The sequence below is a fragment of the Gopherus flavomarginatus genome, chromosome 9, assembly GCF_025201925.1.
Source record: "Gopherus flavomarginatus isolate rGopFla2 chromosome 9, rGopFla2.mat.asm, whole genome shotgun sequence".
Classification (NCBI taxonomy): Eukaryota; Metazoa; Chordata; order Testudines; family Testudinidae; genus Gopherus; species Gopherus flavomarginatus.
In genome coordinates this window covers 22132268-22157601 of record NC_066625.1, presented here as the reverse complement: position 1 = coordinate 22157601, position 25334 = coordinate 22132268, and the positions used below count along the sequence as shown (strand labels likewise).

The 25334-nt window shown below is 47.1% G+C and overlaps 1 protein-coding gene across 9 annotated transcripts in view; it reads right to left on the bottom strand.

The window, feature by feature from the left end:
- Positions 1-25334, bottom strand: part of MRTFB (myocardin related transcription factor B) — a 435216-nt gene that overhangs the window by 117741 nt on the left and 292141 nt on the right. For 7 of the 9 annotated variants that reach the window (XM_050967692.1, XM_050967690.1, XM_050967701.1 and 4 more), the window contains one exon: positions 7306-7503. The exons of the other annotated variants lie outside the window; for them this stretch is intronic. In XM_050967692.1, coding sequence (XP_050823649.1) covers positions 7306-7459 — 154 coding nt within the window. In that variant the 5' untranslated portion in view covers positions 7460-7503. The remainder of the gene's footprint in view (positions 1-7305; positions 7504-25334) is intronic. 9 annotated transcript variants of the gene reach the window in all.

Genomic DNA, 25334 nt, shown 5'->3' with positions numbered 1-25334 from the left:
AGAAGAACACTGTGAAGGTGGGATGCGACACCAGAGCTGCTAGCTTCCCTATTTTTCTTGCTGAAGTGATGGTGATCAGAAACACCATCTTCCTGTCGCTAATATGACCATCTTGAACTTCTGAGCTTTGATAAATTTGTTGAGTGCTCTGAGGTCCAGTATGGGTCTCCAACCTCCCTTTTTCTTCGATATCAGTAACTAGCAAGAGTAGAAGCCTTTGCCTCTTAGCTCAGTGGGCACTGGCTCTATAGCTCCTACGCTGAAGAGATGGTTTACCTCCTGTCATAGTAGGCTCTCATGAGAAGGATCCTGAAGAGGGATGGGGAAGCGTATTTTGGGGTGGGGGGGCAGGGTTGTAAAATGGATGCCCATCTTGGATAATCTCCAGTACCCATTTGTTGGAGGTTATCCATTTCCAGATTTGCAGAAAAGGGTGAGGCGGCCTCTGAAGGAATGGAAGAGGTTTTCCAGCATGGGGTGATGTTGAGGAGAATGGTCTATGGGCACCTTGACCAACCCATCAAAACTGTCACTTTGAGGTAGAAGGTTGAGAGGAAGTGGGTTGAGATCCCAACTGTTTCCATCTGGGGAATCTGGATTTCCTTCCTCTGAGGTTCAAATGACCTCTGAGATTGATATTGAAATGACCAAGGTTTGAACTGTGGGTGAGGGCTATACTTTCTCTGATACCCAGGTGTGTAGATCCTGAGGGCTTGAAGAAGTGGAAGGAGGAATCAGTCTTTTCCAAAAATAGTTTTGTCCCTTCAAAAGGAAGGTCCTCCACAGTTGTACAAACCTCCTTTGGGAAACTGGATAGGTGAAGCCAAGAGGCTCGTCTCATCACGATGGCAGTAGAAATGGAGTGTGCTGCCATGTCAGCTGCATCAGGTGCAGACTGAAGAGATGTCTTAGCCACCAGCTGGCCTTTATTGACTATGGCCTTGAATTGTTCCTTACGCAAATATCAGGAAGCTGTTAAATAAAAGAGTTCAGTTTCAGATAATTCAGGTAATTGTATTTTGCCATTAAGGCTTGATAGTTCACAACGCAGAACTGGAGAGTGGTTGAGGAATACATTTTCCTGTCAAAAAGATCCAAGTGCTTCCAGTCCAAGTCATAGGGGGTGGATTTAAGGTGGTGTTGATGGCCCTTTCAGTTGACCATGTCCACTATGATTGAATTAAGAGGCAGGCAGGCAGAAGAGAAACTCTTGTGTCTTTCACCTGCATGTAATATTTTTTGTCAGCCCGTTTGCATGTTGGTGGGACAGATGTGGGTGTCTGCCATATGATCTTGCTGAAGGAGGGTGTCTCTAGTTGCTATTAGGCCACACTGGAACAATGGGGAACCTGTTGTCTTTGAGCCTGCCAGGGACCCCAGTAATCCCATTAGGGTGGGAAAGGACACAGTGGATGATATGATGGAGGTCCATAGTGAAACTGGGCACCATACAGTAGGTGAGAAGAGTGGTGGGAGACCACATCCTCTTGCTCACTTTCTGATTCAGAAGATGAAGAGTGGTGCATGGCAAGAGGTCATCAGCGAGTCAAAGGCTCTGGGTGAACTCAGTCCAGTACATCGGATACCACAAGATCCATCGCACACCAGAAATTGGGTAATGCCAATGGTGTCAGTAATTGGTGATTGTCAGTGCCGAGATGTCTGTACTGAAGGAGTTGGTGATATAGACTCGATAGTATGGTCCACTGGTGCCTGGTGTGCCACAGGTGATACCAGTGCTGATATCCATGCCACAAGAGCCTTCCCCGCAGCAGATTTTCTGTTTCACTTGCCTTGGTGGTACTGATTGTTCCTTCCCTGTGCCCACTGGGTTCTTAAGCAACCCGATGTGCTCTGTCAGGATGGTACCATGCAAGCCCTGTGTACCAGATTTTGACGGCTTTGGTGCCATTGGTACTAATGACACTGATCAAGCTGGAGATAATTTTCAACTCAATCGGAGCTCGCTATGGGGACTCACGAACCTTTTCTTAGAGGCCTTATGTGAATGGATCATGAGTGTTTCCTTGGGCTCAGGTCTCTTTGAGGTAGAGGGTTGTGGTGAGGTCTTCCGCCGCAATTTGGGTGGTTGAAGGGCTGACTCCATGAGTAGGAGTTTGAGCCTCAGTTCTCTGTCCTTTCTGGATCTGGGCTTCAGTAGCTGACACAAACCACACTTCTGTGGGACGTATTTCTCTTCCAGACAGGATGCACAGAGAGTGTCCCCCCACTGGGATAGATTCCTTGCAACAGAGACACTTCTTGAAGCCCGGGGAGCGATGCACACCCTGTCCAGAGGGGTCCCCCCACAACCAGGGGTTAATGAAAGAATAAAATATTTTCTTTAGGCAATGGCCAAATAAAAATGTAAATGAAGAAAAGAGGCTTCAGAAGGAAGCTAAAGATTAGCCTTTCTAAAAAAGTTTACAATCCACGAACGGACAGCTAAAACTCCGTCTCTATCGGGGCGGCTAAGAAGGAACTGAGGAGGGTTCGCCTACCCATGCTGGTTAGCCTCATGGCAGCGCATGGGCTAGCACATGTGCAGGCTGAACGGACACTGCTACCAAATTTCTCCCATCGGCAGTGCAGGGACGCAGACACACAGTGAAGCACCAATAAGGGCACTATTTGAAAAAGAAGCATTGTCTGTCATAATTACCTTTCCTTTTGTTGCCTTTTTCTGTACCATTTTATCCCCTATTCTCCTCCCCACACCCAACTTCACCATCAAGGCACCTTACTGTACCTCTCTCTAGGGAAACAAACAAGCAATCAACTATCTTTGAAGTCAAGATCAAAGCTGACTGTATATAAGCTCATACTCTACAAAAACATTCCTTTGAGCAGTGCAAGTGCTAAGAGAAAGTGCCCATCACGTCTGTGACACATCACCAAAACAGACTCGAAACATCTGCTGCAGGAGTTCTGTTAAGTCATCAGAAGCAGACTCACCAAAGCAATGGCCCACTGAAAAGAAAGAACTAAAAATCAAGAGTTAAAAAGTTAACTTACACAATTTAGTTTCTAAAGCACAAGGTACCTAGGCTTTATTGGTTGGATTACAAGTGAGCTGCTTTTTCATAAAAAGTAACTGAAGAAAGAAAATACAGCAAACAGGATAGATGTATACAGTGAAACGATAGGAAACATGGTCAACAGGATATTTAGAAGCTTAATTTTGTTTTAAATTTTGTGGATACATATACTGATGGCTACCCTTCATAAAATGAAAAGTTCAGTACCAGTAACTCCTCGCTTAACGTTGTAGTTATGTTCCTGACAAATGCTACTCTAAGCAAAACAATGTTAAGTGAATCCAATTTTCCCATAAGAATTAACGTAATTGGAGGGGAGGGTTAGGTTCCAGGGAATTTTTTTTTGCCAGACAAAAAGACATTATATAAATATTCACTATAAGTTTTAAATAATTTTAAACAAACAATTTAATATTGTACTCACCAATGATGATTGTGAAGCTTAGCTGACGCAGGGTTGGGTCGTAGGGGCTTGCCCCACTCTGCCCAGCCCCCCTACCAGAGTTGGAGCGTGGGTGTTTGCCCCACTCCACCCACCCAGCATTCTTGCCAGGGAGCAGGGTCGGAACATAGGAGTTGAAGCAATGGGGCAAGCCCTCGCACCCGGACCCCGCCTACCGTCAGGAGTCCCAGGCAAGTGGAGCAGGGTGAGCCAAACAACCTTATAATGGAATATTGCACGACTTTAAACGAGTATATTCTCTAATAGATCAGCAACCTAATAATGAAACAATGTTAACCAGTATGAGTTTAAGTGAGGAGTTACTATATATCAAGGCTCAACATGCACAGTAATCCACTTCAGTCCGCACAAGGAACAAAATCAGGACTTTCTCTCAAAAGCACAATGAGAAACATGCATAAAATGTAGCTTGAAGACAGGCTGGAAAAAAACACTCACTCACATTGAAGAGGAATCTTTCTTGAGCGAATGCTGTCAACTTCTTTAAAAATCACTTTCTTTTTTAAAAAAGTTTTCATGTTTCTAGCACTCATGATTATAAAAACAACCTTACAAATGCAAAATAAGATTGAACCAGTGCAGTGCTGTCTGCCTAACTCACAGGAGAGCACACTCATAGGAACCTAGAAAACACTACACTCAGTGACACATATGGCATATCTAGTACAGAGGTGGGTGAACTACGGCCTGTGGGCCAAATGCAGCCCACGGGACCGTCCTGCCTGGCCCCTGAGCTCCCTGCCAGGGAGGTTAGTCCCTGGCCCCTCCCCTGCTTTCCCCCATCCCCCGCAGCCTCACCTCACCATGCCACCAGTGCTCTGGCCCGCGGCTCCTGCCAGGCAGCGCAGCGGCATGCCTGGCTCCAGCATGGTAGGGGGGCAGGGAGCAGGGGGTGGTTAGATGGGACGGAGGTGGTCAGGGGACAGGGAACATGAGGGGTTGGATAGGCATGGGAGTCCCAGGGGACCAGGGAGTCAGGGGACAGGAAGCAGGGGAGTTGGATGGGGGTCAGAGCAGTCAGGGGACAGTGAGCAGGGGGGTTGGATGGGGGTGGTGTCCTGGAGGGGAGGCGGTTAGGACCGGGGGCGGTCCTGGGAGGGAGCAGTCAGGGGACAAAGGAGTAGGGGGTGTTGGAGGGGTCAGGGTTCTGACGGGGCAGTCAGGGGGCAGGATGTGGGAGAGGGTGGATGGGGGCGGGGGACAGGAGGGCTGTGTGGGGAGGCACAGCCTTCCCTCTCCAGCCCTCCATACCAGTTTTGAAACTCCAATGTGGCCCTTGGGCCAAAAAGTTTGTCCACCCCTGATCTAGTATAATATCCTGCTTCTGACAGCAGCCAGCAGCAGATGCTTCAGAAGACAATACAAGAAATCCTGCACTAAGCAGATGTGTGATAATCTGCCCCAGTGAAAGTCTAATCTTAACTCTTGATAGTTAGAGATTGGCTTTAATCCTGAAGCATGAGGTTTTATATTCCTTCCAAATCTTTTTAGCAATTACTATTATAAATGTGGATTCTTGTTACCAGTAAAAATGTCTAATCCCTCTTTGAATCTTGTTGAATTCTTGGCCTCAATAATATCCTGTGGATCAGAAAAAGAGCTAAGTAGACAGCCACAAGGTAATAAAGAGCAGACTGTTCAGAGATACGGGGAGACAAATGAATGTTTGGCGGGGTGGGAGGCAAGCACATACAGATACAAGAATCTCATTATAATTAAGGTTTCATAAGGCAACTTTTTTCTGTTGGGATAATTTGTTTTTATAGGAATTTTTCAAGGCCTGTTAAACAGATTTCATTATAGCTGGTACCTAGAAAGTGATGGTAACTCTCAAGCTGTATTGCATAGGCTGCTTAAGATGTATAGTTTTGAATAAAGCTCCGTGTTTGTCACAGAGGTCATGGATTCCATGACTTCTGCAGCAGCCCGGTGCAGCTGGCCCAGGAGCTGCCTGAGCAGCTGCAAGGGTAGGCTAGGGCTCCACTGCTCCCCAGCAGCAAGAGTTTGGGTCGGGGGGGGGAGGTGGGCTCATGGCTGGGGTTTGGAGTGCAGGACACTGCTTATGTCGGGGTAGCTCCCCGGAAGGGCAACAGGAACTCCCCTCCCTCAGCTGCTAGCTCCACGTGCTGCCTCTGCCCACAGGCACCACCCCCACAGCTCCCATTGGCAGCACATAGAGCTAAGAGCTAGAGGTCGCCACTTCCCAGGAGCCAGGTAAGAAACTTGCCCCAGTCCTGCCAACCCCTCCCTCCCAGCACCAGCAGTGCCTCTCCAGGCAGCACCCTGCCCCCCCGAGCACCTACGGTGTCCCCCTGTGCCCCATCTCCCCAAGCACCTGTGCCCCATCCCGAGCACCCGCAGCACTTCCCCACTGCGGCGCCTCCCCAGTCACACCCTTCAGCACCCATGGTGTCCCCAGGGCTGTCACTCCCCGAGTTGCCCCCCCACCCCAAGTTTTAGTCAGGGGTACAGAAAAAGTCATGGACAGGTCATGGGCCGTGAACTTTTGTTTAATGCCTGTGACCTGCCCATGACTTTTACTAAAAATACCTTTGACTAAAAAGTAGCCTTAGTCTCGCTGCAGATAAATTTATAAAAGGACTTCAGTACAAACCAAGTCCCAGATAGTACGTAGTGAGGATTAACATCTCAAAGTTGTATGTTTCTTTCCGAAGTTTACGGGATTTTTTTTTAAAACGCTCATCCATCCAAAAGTGATCTAAAGCCAAAGTTTCAGACCCCTGAAACAAGAGAACTGAACTGCAGTCACATTAAACTGTTCATGAACTGTTTTAGTTTTGGATCAATAGTATGTTAAAGAGCTGATATATGTTTAAAATCTGCACACTTGTAGACGAGAGAGCAACGCACAGATTTACAACAGGGCAGGGGAAGATTTCTTCCCAGCTGAACATAATCTAACCTAAGTTTGCTACGGAAAAAGGAAGCGGTGGAAGTTTCTCACTACCTAACTTTTCCTTGATTAAACCTGTATCCTTCCTCCAAAGTTATGTAAGTTACATAACTTAATACAATTTAATATTCCAATTTGGAAACTGAATATTCCCAATAGGTGTTGAAAAACAAATATTTAAGACAAATTTGCTAAGCAGAAAAAGGTGATGAGCAACATATTTGTGAGGTCCAACATGCTTTAAATTAATTATGACTCCATTTCATAGTGAACACTAACGTACATCTTGATTCAAACCTAACTTTCCTATGTTTATTGTAGCAGTGGAAACACATTTTTACTAAGCCACCGTGCCAACATAAACAATGAGGAAAGATACTGGAAACATTCCTAAAATGTAAACCTCATTTTCTCTACTACGTTCCTTAAACTAGTCTGTGAAATAATCCTTTTACTTTAAAGTTTAAATACCTCTAATTTTTCAACAAAAAATAACTATTTGAAATAACTATCTTCAATTGTTTGGTAATGTAACTATGTCCTAGGGGGAGGAAAGATACATTTGATTAACTCATACTTTCTCTTTATATTTGCTGAGGATTCACGTAAACAAAGAGCCACCTTTTATTTGCATTGGCCAACATTTTCAAGACTGGGTGTTTAAAGTTAGGCCATTTGCAATGGTAAATGAAGTTGTTCAAGACACATTTCACAACAAATAAAAATAACATTCATACTTTAATATGGTTGTTGGACACATAAATGGAGAGGATTAACAAATATTTCACTAGAGGAAGTAACTAATTAAAAACATTACTGTCACTTATAAAAATACACATTTCTTTATGACAGAGCAGGGAGGCTCTGCCTCTAACCCGTTTTGTACTCACCATTCTTTCGTTCAGTGAGGGGAGGTAAGTACTGACTAGGCTGCAATGAGAGTTCCTGAAATTCATGAGCAACTGCTTCACTATGAGGACTAGGAGCAAGATTTGTTAATGATCCTGAATCATCCTCAGTGTCTGCTGTCCCTAAGTGGTCCATTGTGTCCAGGCAACTGGCCTCTTAATTACAGCACGTTGATGAATCTGGTAAGAAAAAAAGGGAAAAATATAAAGACATCATGCAATTATATGCAAATGTTCAGTAGTCAGAACAATTATTTAATGCTTAAGATGCTATGAGGCTTCAAATATTTTATCACAAAAGACAAATCTGAAGATCTCCATCATAAAACCTTCTTGATAGCAAATAAATAAAAACAATGGTGAGAGTTCCATAATACAAAGCTCTAAGACAATGGTTCTCAATTCATGGTCCCTGGACTAGTGATTGTCTGTGGAACACTTGCTGATGGTCTGTGATAGGTGACATGGTCATAGTCTGCCTCCTGATTTCAGCTGCTAAATTTAAAAAAGCTAAAATATATATAAAATACTTTCCTAACATTACTTTTCCACATGAACAATTTCTGTAGTTGCTACAGGAATGTTTCGCAATTGAAAAGAAGTCCACGCAACGCTCAATATTGAAGTCATGGTCCATACTTTGAAAGAGGTTGAGAATCCCTAGTCTAAGATATCACTTTTTACATACCCTACAGATTTTGTACCTATAAAGATTTACCACGTCATCAGTTATACTTTGGCTTTTATAAAGGAGATATCCAAAGGATTGGTTAAAAAGTTGTTTAAAGTTTAAAAGTCCCCCCCACTTTTTTTTTCTGGCTGCTTTATGATGTATAAAAAAGCAGAATTTGTTTTCCTGCTTCTTATTTGACTTGGACCATGTCTACATTACAAACTTTGGTCAACATAAATTACATCAGCGTAAGCCGCCAAAGTTTGTAAATTGCTCGGGTGCATGCACACTTTTGTCAGCACTGCACATACTCACCAGGAGCGTTTGTGTCAATGCAAAGTGCAGTACACCAGAGTCGGTATCCCGGTGTGCCATCACCTCGCACGCCTTTGGGGAAATTTTCACTGTGTTGTGGGATAGAAATGACTTGCCATGGGATCTCTGGGAGCTAGGAGTCAGCTTCTCAGCATGAAATATTCTCCATTTTATAATAATAATGCAATTCATATCCCATAATTTTTGTGTCTTTTTAAAAAAAAATCCCACAAACCGGAACAACACTTTTTGCTTTCTGCCATTTCTGATAGAAGCATGCAGCCTGCAGAGCTCTGCACTATTCTCATGAACTTTGCAAATACAGAATGCATAATTTTCTGTATTTGCAGATGTACAAGTACTATAACAGTGGAGGACATGATGATTTCTTCAAGGACTGTTTTCTAAGGTACACAGAGAAAAATAATTCAAGGTTGTTGTTGGCATGTATGGAGCAGCTATAGACCGTGTCACTTCTGGGCCAAAGAAACTAGCACAGACTGGTGGGATTACATTGTAATGCAGGTTTAAAACAACAAGCAGTGGCTGGACAGCTTTCAGATGAAAAAGGCCACATTGCTGGATTTGTGTGCAGAGTGCGTCCCAGCTCCCTAGCATAGGGACACCAGAATGAGAGCTGCATTAACAGTGGAGAAATGAGTGCCGAGATCATTCTGGAGTTGGAAAATCCACAGTGGCTGCTGTTGTCATGCAAACGTGTAGGGCCATTAATTATCTCCTGCTATGCAGGACTGTCATTCTCAGCAATATGCTGGACATAGTGGATGGATTTGCAGCAATGGGATTCCCAAAGTGGGGCTGGGCAATAGACAGCATGCATATCCCTATACTGACACCAGTACACCTTGCCACAGAGTACATCAACAGAAAGGGATACTTTTCTATGGCTATGCAAACACTGGTGGATCACTGGGGACGTTTCACTGATATCAGTGTTGGCTGGTCAGGAAAGTGCCTGATCCTCACTTTAAGAACGCAGGACTGTTCAGCAAGCTGCAAGCAGGAACATTCTTTCCCGACTGGCAAATTACCATGGGTGATATTGAAATGCCAATGGTGATTCTGGTGACCCAGCCCTTGCTCCCCGGGCTCATGAAACCATGCAGTGGCCACCTTGACAATACCAAGGAAAAATTCAACTACATCTCTCCCCCAATATAACGCCACCCAATATAACATGAATTCGGATATAACGCGGTAAAGCAGTGCTCCAGGGGCGGGGGTTGGGGGCTGCGCACTCCAGTGGATCAAATCAAGTTCAATATAAGGCAGTTTCACCTATAACATGGTAAGATTTTTTGGCTCCAGAGGACAGTGTTATATCGAGGTAGACGTGTACCAGAACAGCAGGTGCAGAATGACTGTTGAATGTGCTTTTGGTAGACTGAAGGGAGACTGTGGTGTTTACTCACTAGACTGGATCTTGGTGAAAAAAATATCCCCATAGTTATAGCTGCCTGTTGTGTCCTGAATAATAGCTGTGAGGCAAAAACTGCCACCAGGGTAGAGGGAGGAAGTGGATCTGCTGCCTTCTGACTTTCAACAGCCAGACACAAGGGCCATTTCAAGAACCCAACTTGGCGCTAGTGGGTTGAGGGCGGCTTTGAAAAGACACTTTAAAAGTCAACCAAAGTAACGTTCTGTGCTGGACTGTTCTCTGGGCCTGGAACTTTGGGTGCTGATTGGAACAGTGTACAAGCTTGCTGCACATTTATAAGTACGGTTTGCTTTGAGTACTGCTATGCATTCTGCAATATTTATTGTGAATTAATAACAATAATCTGATTCTCCAAAAATATAAAACTTTACTGAGTGGGAAAAACAGTGTAGAAAAACAGGGCAAAAAATACAGGCAATGTAATACACATTTTTAACATAAATTCACAGAGTGGAACTTTAACATTGGAAAGGGAGTAAATATTTTGGTCCATTTGTATCCACAAATGTAGTCCATTGTGGCTATCCATGCATCAGCTGTGGTCCTCTCAGGTCAGTTGTATGAGAATATGTGATTTTCCCTGCTATCCCTTGCCATGGAGTGATAGGGATAAGGATGTAGCCTGTGATGCCACATTGTATGTTGGGGTGTTTAGGGAACAGCAACCATGGAATTTTCCAGAGACTGCAAAGGTGGAGAGTCTTGGATTTTTGGACCTATAGGTCAACCAAGGTCTGCAGCATTTGCAGAAACGATGGACGCCCCAGCATCTCGGGCATTGGCACTCTCACCGAAGGACTGTCTGGATATGTGGATTCTCTACTCAGACCCTATGCCACCAGAACTCCCAGCTATCTCCGTGACACCACTGATTTCCTGAGGAAACTACAACACATTGGTGACCTTCCAGAAAACACCATCCTAGCACCATGAATGTAGAGACTCTCTACACAAACATCCCACACACAGATGGAATACAAGCTGCAGGAACAGTACCCCTGATGATGCCACAGCACAACTGGTTGCTGAGCTCTGTGCTTTTATCCTCCCACACAACTATTTCAAATTCGATGACAATATATATCTCCAGATCAGTGGCACCGCTATGGGCACCCACATAGCCCCACAATATGCCAACATTTCTATGGCTTGTCCGTTACAGCTATTCCCCTATTCCATTTTGTTTCCCCAGACTCCATTTTGTTTTCTGTTCTCCTGTGGCCGCCCTTCCCTGGCTGTTAAGTTGTTTACCAGGGCCACTGCCCTTCTCAAAGGGAGGGCCCCTTAAGTTGTTTAACAAAAGCCATTGCCCTTCTCAAAGGGATGGCCACTTGTGCTGCATGCTAAGTGGGACCACTGCCCTTTTCAAAGGGTTAGTCCTGTTATCACCTCGTTGAACCTGTGCTTGGTGTAGGGTAGGCAATGTCCAGAGCTGCAAGGCCTATTGTGGTTTTAAGATCCTGGGCATGAGTCATAGTCTCATGTGCTCTTGAGTCACCTATTGCACAGGACTATGTCCAGGCATGTCTCTGGGCTTACCTTCAGTTTTTCCCCTGTGCCCCCTCCCCTGTGACAGAGGGAGCCTATCAGGATTACTGGTGGGAAACTGCCCAAGTTTGCCTTTAAAACCAGACATTTTTGAAACACACCTCAGAAAGGTTCCTGCATTGCTGCCTGGTCTGATCAGCCAGGGGTTCTGGGGGGTCCTTTCTCCGCTCTCATTTTATTTTTGAGCGTACCCCTGTTTTTGAAACCCCCCCCCCCCCGAAGAACGAATTGCTACCTGAGAGATCTCCTGATTATTGAGACTGTACCGAACCCTCCTTGCCTCTTCTGATGTTGCTGCTGCTTCTGCCTTTGCTGCTGCCTTGGGGACTGGTAAGAATCCCTCTGTAAAACTTTCTATACTTTTATTTTATTATTTTAGCTGCTGGCTCTGTTTCCCCAGCACACAGACTCAAGCTAAACCTTGGTCTGTGTCTTAAAACCTCTCTTAAACTACAGGGCTCTTTGCCACTGCTAAGCTCTGCTCCTGTGGGCTTTGCCTTGGGACTCTCTGCTTTCAGCTGTATCCACCGCTGTAGCCACCATCCCTTGGCTTCCTTGGGAGCTGGGTCCTGGATACATACCACTCTGCCCTCTGTAACCTCCCCATAGCATAAGGTGCACCATAGGTCTTGTTTTTTTTTAATTTAATAAGTCATAATTTGTTAAGATTGTAGAGCTTGTAAGTTTCTGTGATATTTGTTGTGTTGCCTAATTGTTGGTTAAGATAAGTTTAGAAAATCATTGCCTGGTTGTATTCTGTAGCTGCTTGTCATTTTATATAAGTTTGATTAAGTTAGGGGAAGATAAGGTTTTTACTATTTGAATTTGTCTTCCCACTGCCCCAATCCCCCCCCCCCCCGAGCTCCCCAGTCACTCATTGCAGTCTCTCTGCTGTTTAAACTTGCAGCCTGTCTGCTCTCTGTGTCTCCCTGAGTTTAAATCTCCCTCTGTAGCGCCTCTATCTTTGGTTTCTGCTCCACCACGTGCTCCTCTTCCCCCATCCCCTAACCTCATTCCTCTACCACTGCCTTTCTCTCTCTCTCTCTCTCTCTCTTTTAATCCCTTCCCCCACGTGTTCACCCCGCTCCTACTGCTGCCAAACCTCAATTGTATTACTGAAGTCTAGCATAAAACCCTATCGGTTACCCTTTTTCTCTCTCATACACCTCACACATTTTATATTTACACCACTGTGACACATTTTTACCTAGAGTTGTTGGTTATTTAACACATTTTACCCATAACTGTTAGTTGGTTATATGCTGCTGTGACACACCCTTTACCTAGAAATTGTTAGCTACCTGTTACATTTATACTTCAGTGTTAGTTGGTTACCAACTGTATTGTACCCCACTGTATTGTACCCCACTATTGAAACCCCCTATACTATACTAAAAGAACTCCCTCCCCAATTGCCTACCTTAACAAACCCCATACCCCTCACTATTAAATTTTCCCTGTTTTAGCATTTTCTTAATAAAGTTTATTTTGCGCCCCACCTGTGTGGTAATTGCTCCCCAAGATCCCATATACCTGCAGGCAGGGACATGGCGTCACGAACAGGATCTTGGGGTAACAATTACTGCCCTCCCTGTCCCTGGAAAGAGGCCAAGACCTCTGGGACAGAGGAAGATCAGACCAACCACCTACAATACCACTTGCTGCAAAGTAAACAGCAGCCTAAGGCCCTAGAATGGGTCTGTACTATTGGCAAAGGCCAGAGCTCCAGGGTGTATACCACCCACCTGGGGCTCACTGATGTGGGGTGCCTCTTAACCTGCCACCCCACATTCAGGGCCAGCCCCGCTGATTCCAGCCTCTGGCCAGTCTGCACTAAGGCAGGAGAGCCAGCCGCAGATTCAGATCCCACCCGCCTCTGGAGAGAGGTGGGAAGGGTTGTGAAAGCCTGCGGGGGGGCTCCATCTAAGCTCGCCCCTGAACCTCGAATTTTGCAGGGGTCCCCCACCCACCAGATATTAACAGAACTGGTGCAGAAGCTGGATGAAATTCGAAAGCCCAAGAAACTGTGGCATGACATATATAAGCCCCAAAAGGTAGCCACAGTTACCTATGAGATCCTGGCTCAGGCCCTTGATAAACTAACTGTTTTCCATGGGGCCCTAATGACCTCAGCCAAGGAGGCCACTAGCCAGGCTAGCCAGGAGGGACCACCGCTAACCTCTAACCTGCCCAGTCCCAATAAATCCCCTGAAAAACCACCCCCATATACCCACCCAGAGGCCTCATCTCCCCTCAAGAAAACCCCACTATACCCAGCCCTACCTTCAGCCCCTCTAGAGGCCCAAGCCCATGAACCTGCACCCACTGTTACCTCTGGTGAAGCCCTGCCGGTATCCATCAGTCGTATAAAGATTGATAACCAGGGCAATACCACACAGGTGACAGAACTCCGACCTCGCTCCAAAGCAGAGATGAAGGAGTTCATCTCGGACACCGCTAGGGGGGCCAATGAGCCACCACTACTGTGGCTAGGCCGCCTGGCTCTGGAAAACGGACAAGAGTTAGTGGATAGAGAAGAGGGCATAGTATTAGCCAGGACCAGTAGCTGGTCCAGGGGTCTCTCAGGGAGCCTGGTAATATCTAACACTGCATGGCCCCTGACCGCCCCAGCACTGGCCTTCCTCCATTTACAGCACTCCCTTCAAGGGATCCAAGTCCCCAGAGGAAGCGTCAAGGACATCTCTTCCCTCAGATGTGCCATCGCAGGGGGGTCCATCATGCTGTGGTCCTCTACCCAACACCCTCTGGGGCTTACTCAGGCTCAGATTAACCAGGTCAATGCCTTCAGACACGTTATTGACCCCACCGAGATACCCATAGACGAAGCTGCCATTGACTTAGCCATGGATAGCAGTACCACCCCTGACACTGGGGCAGTTCTGTGGCTAAGGGGGTATGCTAGGCGCCCCATTGGGCGACTCTATGAAGCCCTCGAGAAAATAAGATGGCCCTCAGCCCAAGCTCTACCCATCAGTCCACCCCCACCACACGCCAGTCCACACCCCCCACACGCCAGTTCACAACCCAGGCCCCAGTACTCACAGCATTCATTTACAGAACGCAAAATTTTTGGGTTCTTATTGTACAAGGGCCTCACTAAGGAGGTTGTACGTAAGCTCAATAGTGAGCAGCAAAGAGCCTTGGCCATAGCTCTGGGATGGGAAGAGCGCTCAGAACCTTCCCAGCCAAAAAACGGGTAATGGCCGGGTGCTTGGCGGCGGCCAGCACCCGGCAAGGGGACCCCCGCCCCTATTATCCGCTAGTTTTTGACAAGGGTCTCGTCATCCCCTTTTTGCTGGACATGGGGGCACAGGTGTCCATTGTTCCTCCTCACGTCCCTCACACCCCCACAGGACACACCATTTATGTGCAAGGCCTCAACAGCACAGAACCCCGTGCAGAAGTAAAGGTACACGCATCCATAGGCCACACACCAGTAACATTTCGGGCCCTAGTGGGACCCATGCCACTCCTTGGGGTTCGGGAGCTACGGCGTTTTAAACTGGCCGAAGCCGTGCTTGATGCACTACCAGTCACCCTATCGGGTGCCAGTGCCCCCCATGAACCTGAACTTCTCAACCCCACACCCTGGAAATACAGACCCATACCCACAGCCCCAGAAGGTCAACCACACATTACCCAGCTCATTGAAACATTGCTTAATGATAACAAGATTCGGCGTGTGTCAGCGAGCAAATACTTGTCCAGTGCATGGGGAATCCCAAAACCACACAAAACCAATGAGTACAGGATGGTTATAGATTATCGCGCCGCTAACAAACACATACGATCAGTAGCATTCGCCGCCAAATGGGATATCCCCACTATAGAACGCATCCTACTGGACGACACTAACCAATGGGCCTGTACAATAGACCTAAAAGATATGTTTTATCAGATCCCCCTCTATGACCCCAAGGGATTGTTAAACTTCGCTTACCAGGGAGCCCAGTACCAATGGCAAGCGTGTCCCCAAGGGTACAAAAACTCACCTGCCTGTGCCAGTGAGGCCCTAACCCGCACATTAGAGAAGGTACCATCCCTCCCCAACATTCATGTTGTCTATTACGTGGACGACATTCTTATAACTGGCACCATACCAACTGAAGTACAAAAGGTCACTGAACCGGTTCAGGCCGCTTAATCCACCGATGGGTGGAACCTCAGTTTGCCTAAAAGTGTCCTCACTGCTACTTCTACCTTTCAGTTTTTAGGTTTTACTGTAGAAAAGGGACAGCTACGCCACTTAACTTACCACCCACTCACGAATTCTTTCCCCTTGGGGGTAGCTCCCCCAAGACGTGAAGTGCAGCATGTGTTAGGTGTAATTAACTATCACAGACAGTTTCTCCCTGCTGCTTTGTTGCCACAACTATCTGTTTTGCAGCAATATGCCAGGAACATTAAAACCCCTTGGACACCAGAGGCCGAGCAGGCGGTGTCTTCCCTGGCTGCCTGGTTGGGCTCTGGGCCCACCTTGGCTCGATGGAATCCCACCAACCCTATTGAGATTACCCTCACTGTGTCCTCAGACCATGTGGCCGTAACTGTGTCCCAAGAGGACCTCCCTGTCCACAATCAGGCCCGGAAGTTGTCAGGACCCGAATATCGTTATGGGCCTGTGGGCATTGCCATGCTTGCTGTCCAGTGTGCTCTCCCATGGGGTAAATCTGCCACAGGCACCCTAAAGGGGCCTCATGTGGAGCTTCTCCCATACCTCACCTTCACCCGGGCCCCCCAGATCCAGGGAGCCCCTGCTACCTGGGAGCGACTCGTTTACCAGGCCCAGGAGGTATTTGGACATTGGGCCCTCAAGTCCTCCTCCACTGCAGCTCCCACTGAGCCGGGGGCTATTGCCCAACTGAGTGCCTATGCCCCTTGGATTGTATCTGATGGGGGCACATCGCCTTCTCCCCGAGCAGGAATGCTGTGTGCTACCTGTAACACCCTCAAAGTTAAACCCTTAGATTTTTCCAGCTCAGCTCAGAAGGCCGAAGCAGAAGGCGTCCTACTGGCAGCCTCTCACATTGTGGCAGCCCACCCGAAAACACGCGTGGTCCTGGGAGTGGACTCAAGCTACTGCGTGTCCATCCTGATGGGAGAAGGACGGCCCACCGCTCATGAAGAAATATGGGCACAGATTACTCAACTGGCAGCACAGTCCAAGCTGCCACGGTTTGTTACTCATTGTCCTTCACACAGGTCTGACAGTAACCCTCTTCATTCCAGCCTGGATCTACAACTCCGAGAATATAAGTGTAACATATCCCAGGTTAACATTATCTCTTGCAGTGATCCCTTCATCACCTGGCTTCATAAAGAGTGTGGGCACCTGCCTGCCCGTGCCCTACATCAGCTGTTGACTGACCGAGGGAGACGAACATCGAGCGTGTCTAGGCAGCAGTGCACCCAAGCTGTTCAAGGGTGTCTGAGCTGCCAACAGGTACGAGTCACTAACCAGCCTGTCTATGCTCATGGTGCTTATAGCCCTGAGCACTTTAGCCCAGGTAAAACCTGGCAAATGGACCTCATTGGCCCCCTCCCGGGGGCCAAACAGTATCCAAAGGGGCTTGTAATAGTTGACCGAGGGTCTCGTCAGTTAATGTGTTCTCCCCTCAGGCGATCTACTGCACCAGCTGTTTCTGTAGCCCTTCTCCAGGTAATTGCTGCCTGGGGGGCACCCGAAGAGATCCAGACCGATGGAGGGCCACCGTTCACCAGTAAAGCTATAGACCAGACGGTGTCCCAGTGGGGGGTGCGTCTTCACACCCACCTGCCATATCACCCCCAAAGCAACGGAGTCGTGGAGAGACGGATCGGAATGCTGAAGACCCAGATTCGGGCCATACTTGGCACCCCTGATTACAAGGGGTGGGACCGGGTCCTGCCTCAAGCCCTCATTTCCCTTAATACAGCATACAGCCGATGGCCAGAAATTGCTCCTAAACCACGGGAACCTTGGAAACCTGCCTATAGTATTTCTCAGCCAGTGTGGGTCTCTATTCCCAATGCCCAGGGAACCTGCACTCCACTAGCAGCCACCATCATCACACCTGGCCGGTTCCCTAACACCTATCATATTCAAATAGATGGACGGGGCAAGCCTGACCTGGTCCACCACAACTGGCTTAGTGTTCGGTCATAACAGGCCCTAAGAGGGGCCACCTTTCTTTTATGTCTCCGTAGGAATCAGTCGCCATGATTGCCACCCCGCCTCGAGAAAACCCTCTGGTTGCCTGGTTGAGAGCCTACGCCCTACAGGAGGTCCTCATCGGGAACCTGTCAGATGTCCCCCCATCACACGATTGCGTTGCCTGTACAAGACCAAAGGCCTCAGAGGGAGGGTCCCCCTTCCTCTGGGAGTTCCTCCCCCTCACGAACCTGACTCCACAGCATCCAGCTTCAGCCTGCAACAACACAAACTGGGTTCATCGGCCTCTGTTCACGTGCAACACCACCAGCGACGACCGAAGACCCAACTCATTCGCCCCTGTTGCGGTGACAGGACCACTCCCAGCAGCCCCCTGCATCGTGTTCTTTGGCTTCTCCAATCCCACTCCGTTGGGGCAGTATCCCAATTGCACCCAATGGTTCATAGGACCTCGGCCTAACTCAAACCCCAAGAAAGGAAGCTCAAGATACCGCACTGAGTTCACCAGGTTTATTAATCATCTTTCAACAAGTACAGTGTTTAACCCCACCCAATACTTATCCACTGCTCAGACCCATGTAGAACTGAGACAGGTCAGAGCCGCCCACCTACTATGGATGGAGGTCGATATACCACCTGGCCAGAAATCCCCCCAGCGAAGCTCCATCCATGACCAGTTTTTACCCTCTTCCCCAGGACAAGTGTGGCTCTGTGGGAACAACATTGCCCGGACTGCTCTACCCGCATTCCCAAAGGGGGTATGTGCCATCGGGCAACTCGTCATAAAGGGAGGAGGGCTCTTTCACCACCGTCGCCCCTTCTTCTCCTCACCACGCAAACGACGAACAGCCACCGCATGGGAGCGACTCAAGTCAGACACCGAGATGGTCATAGGAGGGTACATACAGTTTAACCCCCTCTCATACAGTTTAACTTTACAGCAAATCCGTGGACTGTCGCTTGGTCTGGAGGCCCTCACCAACATCACAGCAGAAGGACTTCGTCGAACCAGCGACGCCCTCACTATCCTAGCCAACTACGCCGAGCAGAACCGTCTTCTGATCCAGACCATCCTACAGAAGGACTTTTGTGTCGCCTTGGAGGACCTCGATCCTCGCTTTAAAGGACAATGTTGCCTGCGCCTTCAGCCTGGGTGGAACAATGTCTCAGCCGTGGCTGACCAACTATCCTCCCTCGCCGTCCAGATTCGTGAAGAGCGTAAGCAGTGGGATTGGTGGCAAGCTCAGTGGTCCAGCTGGGGGTTGGGGACCTGGGCTCAGTCCATCAAGCAGTGGCTTATTACTGTGGCTATTGTTCTTGTGGCCTCTCTGTTGGGGATAGCAGTGGTCAAGCAGCTAATTCATAAGGTTGTGTCAGCCCTGCCTTTGCAGGTGAGGTATTCCTCCATCCCCTTGGACAGCAGCAAACCACCACCTCCATACTACGAAGACGATGACTTGTAAAACCTTTTTTTTCTTTTTTTTCTTTTTTTGGTCTTTGCATGGGACATCCCCCTCACAGCCCGTTCAGGTCGGCCAGGGGGGCATGTCCATTACAGCTATTCCCCTATTCCATTTTGTTTCCCCAGACTCCATTTTGTTTTCTGTTCTCCTGTGGCCGCCCTTCCCTGGCTGTTAAGTTGTTTACCAGGGCCACTGCCCTTCTCAAAGGGAGGGCCCCTTAAGTTGTTTAACAAGAGCCATTGCCCTTCTCAAAGGGATGGCCACTTGTGCTGCATGCTAAGTGGGACCACTGCCCTTTTCAAAGGGTTAGTCCTGTTATCACCTCGTTGAACCTGGGCTTGGTGTAGGGTAGGCAATGTCCAGAGCTGCAAGGCCAATTGTGGTTTTAAGATCCTGGGCATGAGTCATAGTCTCATGTGCTCTTGAGTCACCTATTGCACAGGACTATGTCCAAGCATGTCTCTGGGCTTACCTTCAGTTTTTCCCCTGTGCCCCCTCCCCTGTGACAGAGGGAGCCTATCAGGATTACTGGTGGGAAACTGCCCAAGTTTGCCTTTAAAACCAGACATTTTTGAAACACACCTCAGAAAGGTTCCTGCATTGCTGCCTGGTCTGATCAGCCAGGGGTTCTGGGGGGTCCTTTCTCCGCTCTCATTTTATTTTTGAGCGTACCCCCGTTTTTTGAACCCCCCCCACGAAGAACGAATTGCTACCTGAGAGATCTCCTGATTATTGAGACTGTACCGAACCCTCCTTGCCTCTTCTGATGTTGCTGCTGCTTCTGCCTTTGCTGCTGCCTTGGGGACTGGTAAGAATCCCTCTGTAAAACTTTCTATACTTTTATTTTATTATTTTAGCTGCTGGCTCTGTTTCCCCAGCACACAGACTCAAGCTAAACCTTGGTCTGTGTCTTAAAACCTCTCTTAAACTACAGGGCTCTTTGCCACTGCTAAGCTCTGCTCCTGTGGGCTTTGCCTTGGGACTCTCTGCTTTCAGCTGTATCCACCGCTGTAGCCACCATCCCTTGGCTTCCTTGGGAGCTGGGTCCTGGATACATACCACTCTGCCCTCTGTAACCTCCCCATAGCATAAGGTGCACCATAGGTCTTGTTTTTTTTTAATTTAATAAGTCATAATTTGTTAAGATTGTAGAGCTTGTAAGTTTCTGTGATATTTGTTGTGTTGCCTAATTGTTGGTTAAGATAAGTTTAGAAAATCATTGCCTGGTTGTATTCTGTAGCTGCTTGTCATTTTATATAAGTTTGATTAAGTTAGGGGAAGATAAGGTTTTTACTATTTGAATTTGTCTTCCCACTGCCCCAATCCCCCCCCCCCCCGAGCTCCCCAGTCACTCATTGCAGTCTCTCTGCTGTTTAAACTTGCAGCCTGTCTGCTCTCTGTGTCTCCCTGAGTTTAAATCTCCCTCTGTAGCGCCTCTATCTTTGGTTTCTGCTCCACCACGTGCTCCTCTTCCCCCATCCCCTAACCTCATTCCTCTACCACTGCCTTTCTCTCTCTCTCTCTCTCTCTCTTTTAATCCCTTCCCCCACGTGTTCACCCCGCTCCTACTGCTGCCAAACCTCAATTGTATTACTGAAGTCTAGCATAAAACCCCATTGGTTACCCTTTTTCTCTCTCACACACCTCACATTTTATATTTACACCACTGTGACACATTTTTACCTAGAGTTGTTGGTTATTTAACACATTTTACCCATAACTGTTAGTTGGTTATATGCTGCTGTGACACACCCTTTACCTAGAAATTGTTAGCTACCTGTTACATTTATACTTCAGTGTTAGTTGGTTACCAACTGTATTGTACCCCACTGTATTGTACCCCACTATTGAAACCCCCTATACTATACTAAAAGAACTCCCTCCCCAATTGCCTACCTTAACAAACCCCATACCCCTCACTATTAAATTTTCCCTGTTTTTGCATTTTCTTAATAAAGTTTATTTTGCGCCCCACCTGTGTGGTAATTGCTCCCCAAGATCCCATATACCTGCAGGCAGGGACATGGCTGACTTGGAACAACGCTTCCTCAGCTCCCGTCCACTCACGCCCCTTCTCTATCTACGCTACATTGATGACATCATCATCATCTGGACTCATGGGAAGGAGACTCTGGAAAAATTCCACCATGATTTCAACAGCTTCCACCCCACCATCAACCTCATCATGGACCAATCTACAAGGGAGGTCCACTTCCTAGACACCACAGTGCAAATAAGTGAAGGTCACATTAACACCACCCTATACCGAAAACCTACCAACCGCTATGCTTACCTTCATGCCTCCAGCTTCCATCCCGGACACATCACACGATCCATTGTCTACAGCCAAGCACTGAGGTACAACCGCATCTGCTCTAACCCCTCAGACAGAGACCAACACCTACAAAATCTCCACCAAGCATTCTCAAAACTACAATACCCACACAAGGAAATAAGGAAACAGATCAACAGGGCCAGACGTCTACCCAGAAGCCTCCTACTGCAAGACAAACCCAAGAAATAATCCAACAGGACTCCACTGGCCATCACATACAGTCCCCAGCTAAAACCCCTCCAACGCATTATCAGGGATCTACAACCCATTCTGGACAATGATCCCACACTTTCAGAGGCCTTGGGTGGCAGGCCAGTCCTCGCCCACAAACAACCTGCCAACCTGAAGCATATTCTCATCAGTAACTGCACACTGCACCATAGTAACTCTAACTCAGGAACCAATCCATAGAACAAACCTCGATGCCAACTCTGCCCACATATCTACACCAGTGACACCATCACAGGACCTAACCAGATCAGCCCCACTATCACCGGTTCATTCACCTGCACATCCACCAATGTAATATACGCCATCATATGCCAGCAATGCCCCTCTGTTATGTACGTCGGCCAAACTGGACAGTCTCTACGGAAAAGGATAAATGGACACAAATCAGATATTAGAAATGGCAATTACAAAAACCTGTAGGAGAACACTTCAACCTCCCTGGCCACACAATAGCAGATCTTATGGTGGCCATCCTGCAGCAAAAAAACTTCAGGACCAGACTTCAAAGAGAAACTGCTAAGCTTCAGTTCAGCTGCAAATTTGACACCATCAGCTCAGGATTAAACAAAGACTGTTAATGGCTTGCCAACTACAAAACCAGTTTCTCCTCCCTTGGTTTTCACACCTCAGCTGCTACAAGAGGGCCTCATCCTCCCCGATTGAACTAACCTCATTATCTCTAGCCTGTTTCTTGCTTGCATATATATACCTGCCCCTGGAAATTTCCACTACATGCATCCGACGAAGTGAGTATTCACCCATGAAAGCTCACGCTTCAAAATGTCTATTAGTCTATAAGGTGCCACAGTACTCTTTGCTGCTTTTACAGATCCAGACTAACACGGCTACCCCTCTGATACTTGCAGCATGTGTGTTTGCTGCCTGAGAAGACCCATTGTGTCCTAGTGCATCTCCCTCTTCTTTTCCTGCTGGGTTTCCTGGGCTCTCCTGTCCTCACTTTACTTCTCCATGCTGTTGGTCATACTGGCCATCCAAGCCCTTTGCTCATGGTCCAGTGTATCACTGGCTTGCAGGATCTCAGAGAACACATCCTCCATAGTCCTCTTCCAACTCCTTCTCATCAGGTCAGGCATTCTGTGGGTGTAGAAGGTGGGCACTTCTCAAGGCTGCCATGCCAAACGCTGCTGATAAAAACAGACACATGTGCAATTGGATTTACAGTCATCACGGAAAGGGGAAATAAACTTCCTTCCCTTATTCCCACAAACACTTTTAATAAGAAATGCTTATTGACACTACAGCTTTGGAGTACCATGCCACAGTGAGTATGTCCTGCCAAGGGCAACAGAGGGAAGGCCATTCTGTTGGATGAAGCTATATAACATTTCAGCCCTTATTCCATGGGTATGAGTATAGGGCAATGGCATTGAATACTGGCACTATTTTCTACAGGTGATGGTGGTTTTAGCTGACACCTTACTCCTGAGGGTCACAAAGACACAGAGAACACAGCTGCTACTGGCATCACTAAGCCACCCAGGCTCATATACTGCCTTCCTGTTTACTGAAACAGTTCCAGTTGAACTCATTGTGAGTGGTGTAAAAAGGGTCCTACTGTGGAGGAAGAAATAAAGCAGCCATCCACAGAAACTTCTGGGAGAGGATTGCAAAGTACCTCCATGAAAGTTTCACCAAGATGTTTCAGAAGAACAAAATGGACATCTCTAAGTACATAAACCAAGTGTTCCGCATGCCCCCCACCAACCCAATAGGAGAATGAAAAGCAGATGCCAAAGCTATCTGTTTGTTCTACCTCTATCTCTTCTTGCATGAGTAAAACAATGAAAAGTTGATAACTTTGTCTTGTTAACTTGGGGGTGGGCTGAGCAACATCTTTAAATTCAAACATTGTAAGGAAAAAATGCATGCACACACTTACCTGAGTTTCCTTCCCCTTCATCAGGCCTCATGCATGCTTGCATAGTGGAAATGGCTAGGTGAGGAGTCTCAGATGGGTCCTGCCTCGTTGAATGGCTGGAACCCCATGTGGTGTCTCCCCCTTCTCCTTCCTCACAGTTCACAACCAGAATCTCTGTCTCCTCAGAGATATCCACAGTGGTATGCAGGGTGCTGGTGAGATCTCCATCAAGTATGGCATGCAGCTCATTGTAAAAAGTGGCAGGTCTGCAGCTCAGCACCAATCTATTGGTAGCTCCCTGGCCTTGTGGTATGCCTGGCAAAGTTCCTTCATTTCCCAAGGCGCTGTTGCTGATCCCTGTCATACCCCTCTGCCTGCACCCCCTGTGCAATTAAGTCATAGATCTCCACATTTCTATGGCTGGTCCACAGTGGTGCTTGCACAGCCTCTTTTCCTCACAGACCCAGGAGAGCCAATGCCTCCTGCCTACTACAGGCAGGAACACGTCTAGTGTGTGGAGTTGGCATGGTTGGCTGAGCAGCTGTAGACAAGGGAGAGCTCCTAGGTGTGCTCACTAAGGTGGGCATCCGAGGACAAGGAATTTCAAAAACACACAGGGTTTTAAAGGCAGTATGCGTGACTTTTGGTCTCTGTGACCCCCAAGCAGTGGAGTTGCCACCTGTGACCAGAGCTGTCACTGTCATACAGATTGTGGCATTGTGGGACAGCTACTGGAGGACTGTTGGGGTCAACACAGGTCATAGAGCATCTACGCTCCCTGTGACAACCTCAGAAGGTCAACCATGGCTCTATATTGTTCAAGGAGGTGGTTTTATTGCATCACTGTAACAAGGCACTTACATCAGCTGGAAACAAATGTAAGTGTAGACTCATGCACAAATATGTCATTGCAAGGCAATTTATAACGGTCTAACTTTTTAGTGTAGACGAGGTCTTAGAAACTTGTAAGCATGTCCACTCTGATTCTTCCCTGGATTTGCTGGAGGAATTCTTGGAGGATGGGGAGCAGAGGAGGGCTCAGATGTTTACTGTGAGCTCTTACATCTTTATTGAAGGAGTAGCACAATGAAACTTTTATCAAGACAACCTTTCAGCCAAGTGCTCATTACACAGTGGAGTTAAGTAGGCATTAACAAAAAAAAGTTTTAAATAGGCTGACAAAAAATCCCTTTGTCTCTCAATTGCTCAGCTTTTAGTTTTTTGCTACGTCACAATTTCTTATTCCAGCACAGAACGTTCCAGAAGAGACAACAGAATTTCCAATGTAAAAGAATCTGAATGAAAAAATACCCTCTCATGCTGTTTTACATAATAAATAAGTAAAACAGGACTTTTTCTCTTGCCGGCACATCTTCAGAGGATGCTCCTTATATTTGGAATGATGCTTGGAAAGCTCATGAACTGAAATCTTCCCCCACAAGTACTATTTTGAATAATAGTCAAATGGTAACCACTGTTATTGTCAAAATTCCAAAATCAGCTTCCATTATACCCCTGCATTTTCACTCACTCTTAACTTTCTAAAACTGTCACTTTTGGACTCCCTCTCTAAATACATATATTTAAAGTTAAGCAAAATCCCTTTAGCCTTTCTTGAGTTCTGAAAAGGTGAGAAAATACAGACTTATGCCATTTTAATACACTGCTGCTACTCTTTTCCCCACATAGAACTCAAAACCAGAAGAACGTTGAAACTCGATCTGTGCATAGTTCTCAGTGAGAAGTTCAAATTCAGAAAAAACGGCTGGATAATAATGCTATAGGGCATTAAAAAAAATCACTAGCTTTTTTGAGCATCAGTGCATATTCTCCATCCCCAGCTTCACAGATACATTGTGTAATGCTAGCTGATGATATGAGAGCATGGGAGCCTAAAACTCCTATGAAAGTTGTAGTGAATCCTATTTAAGTGAGC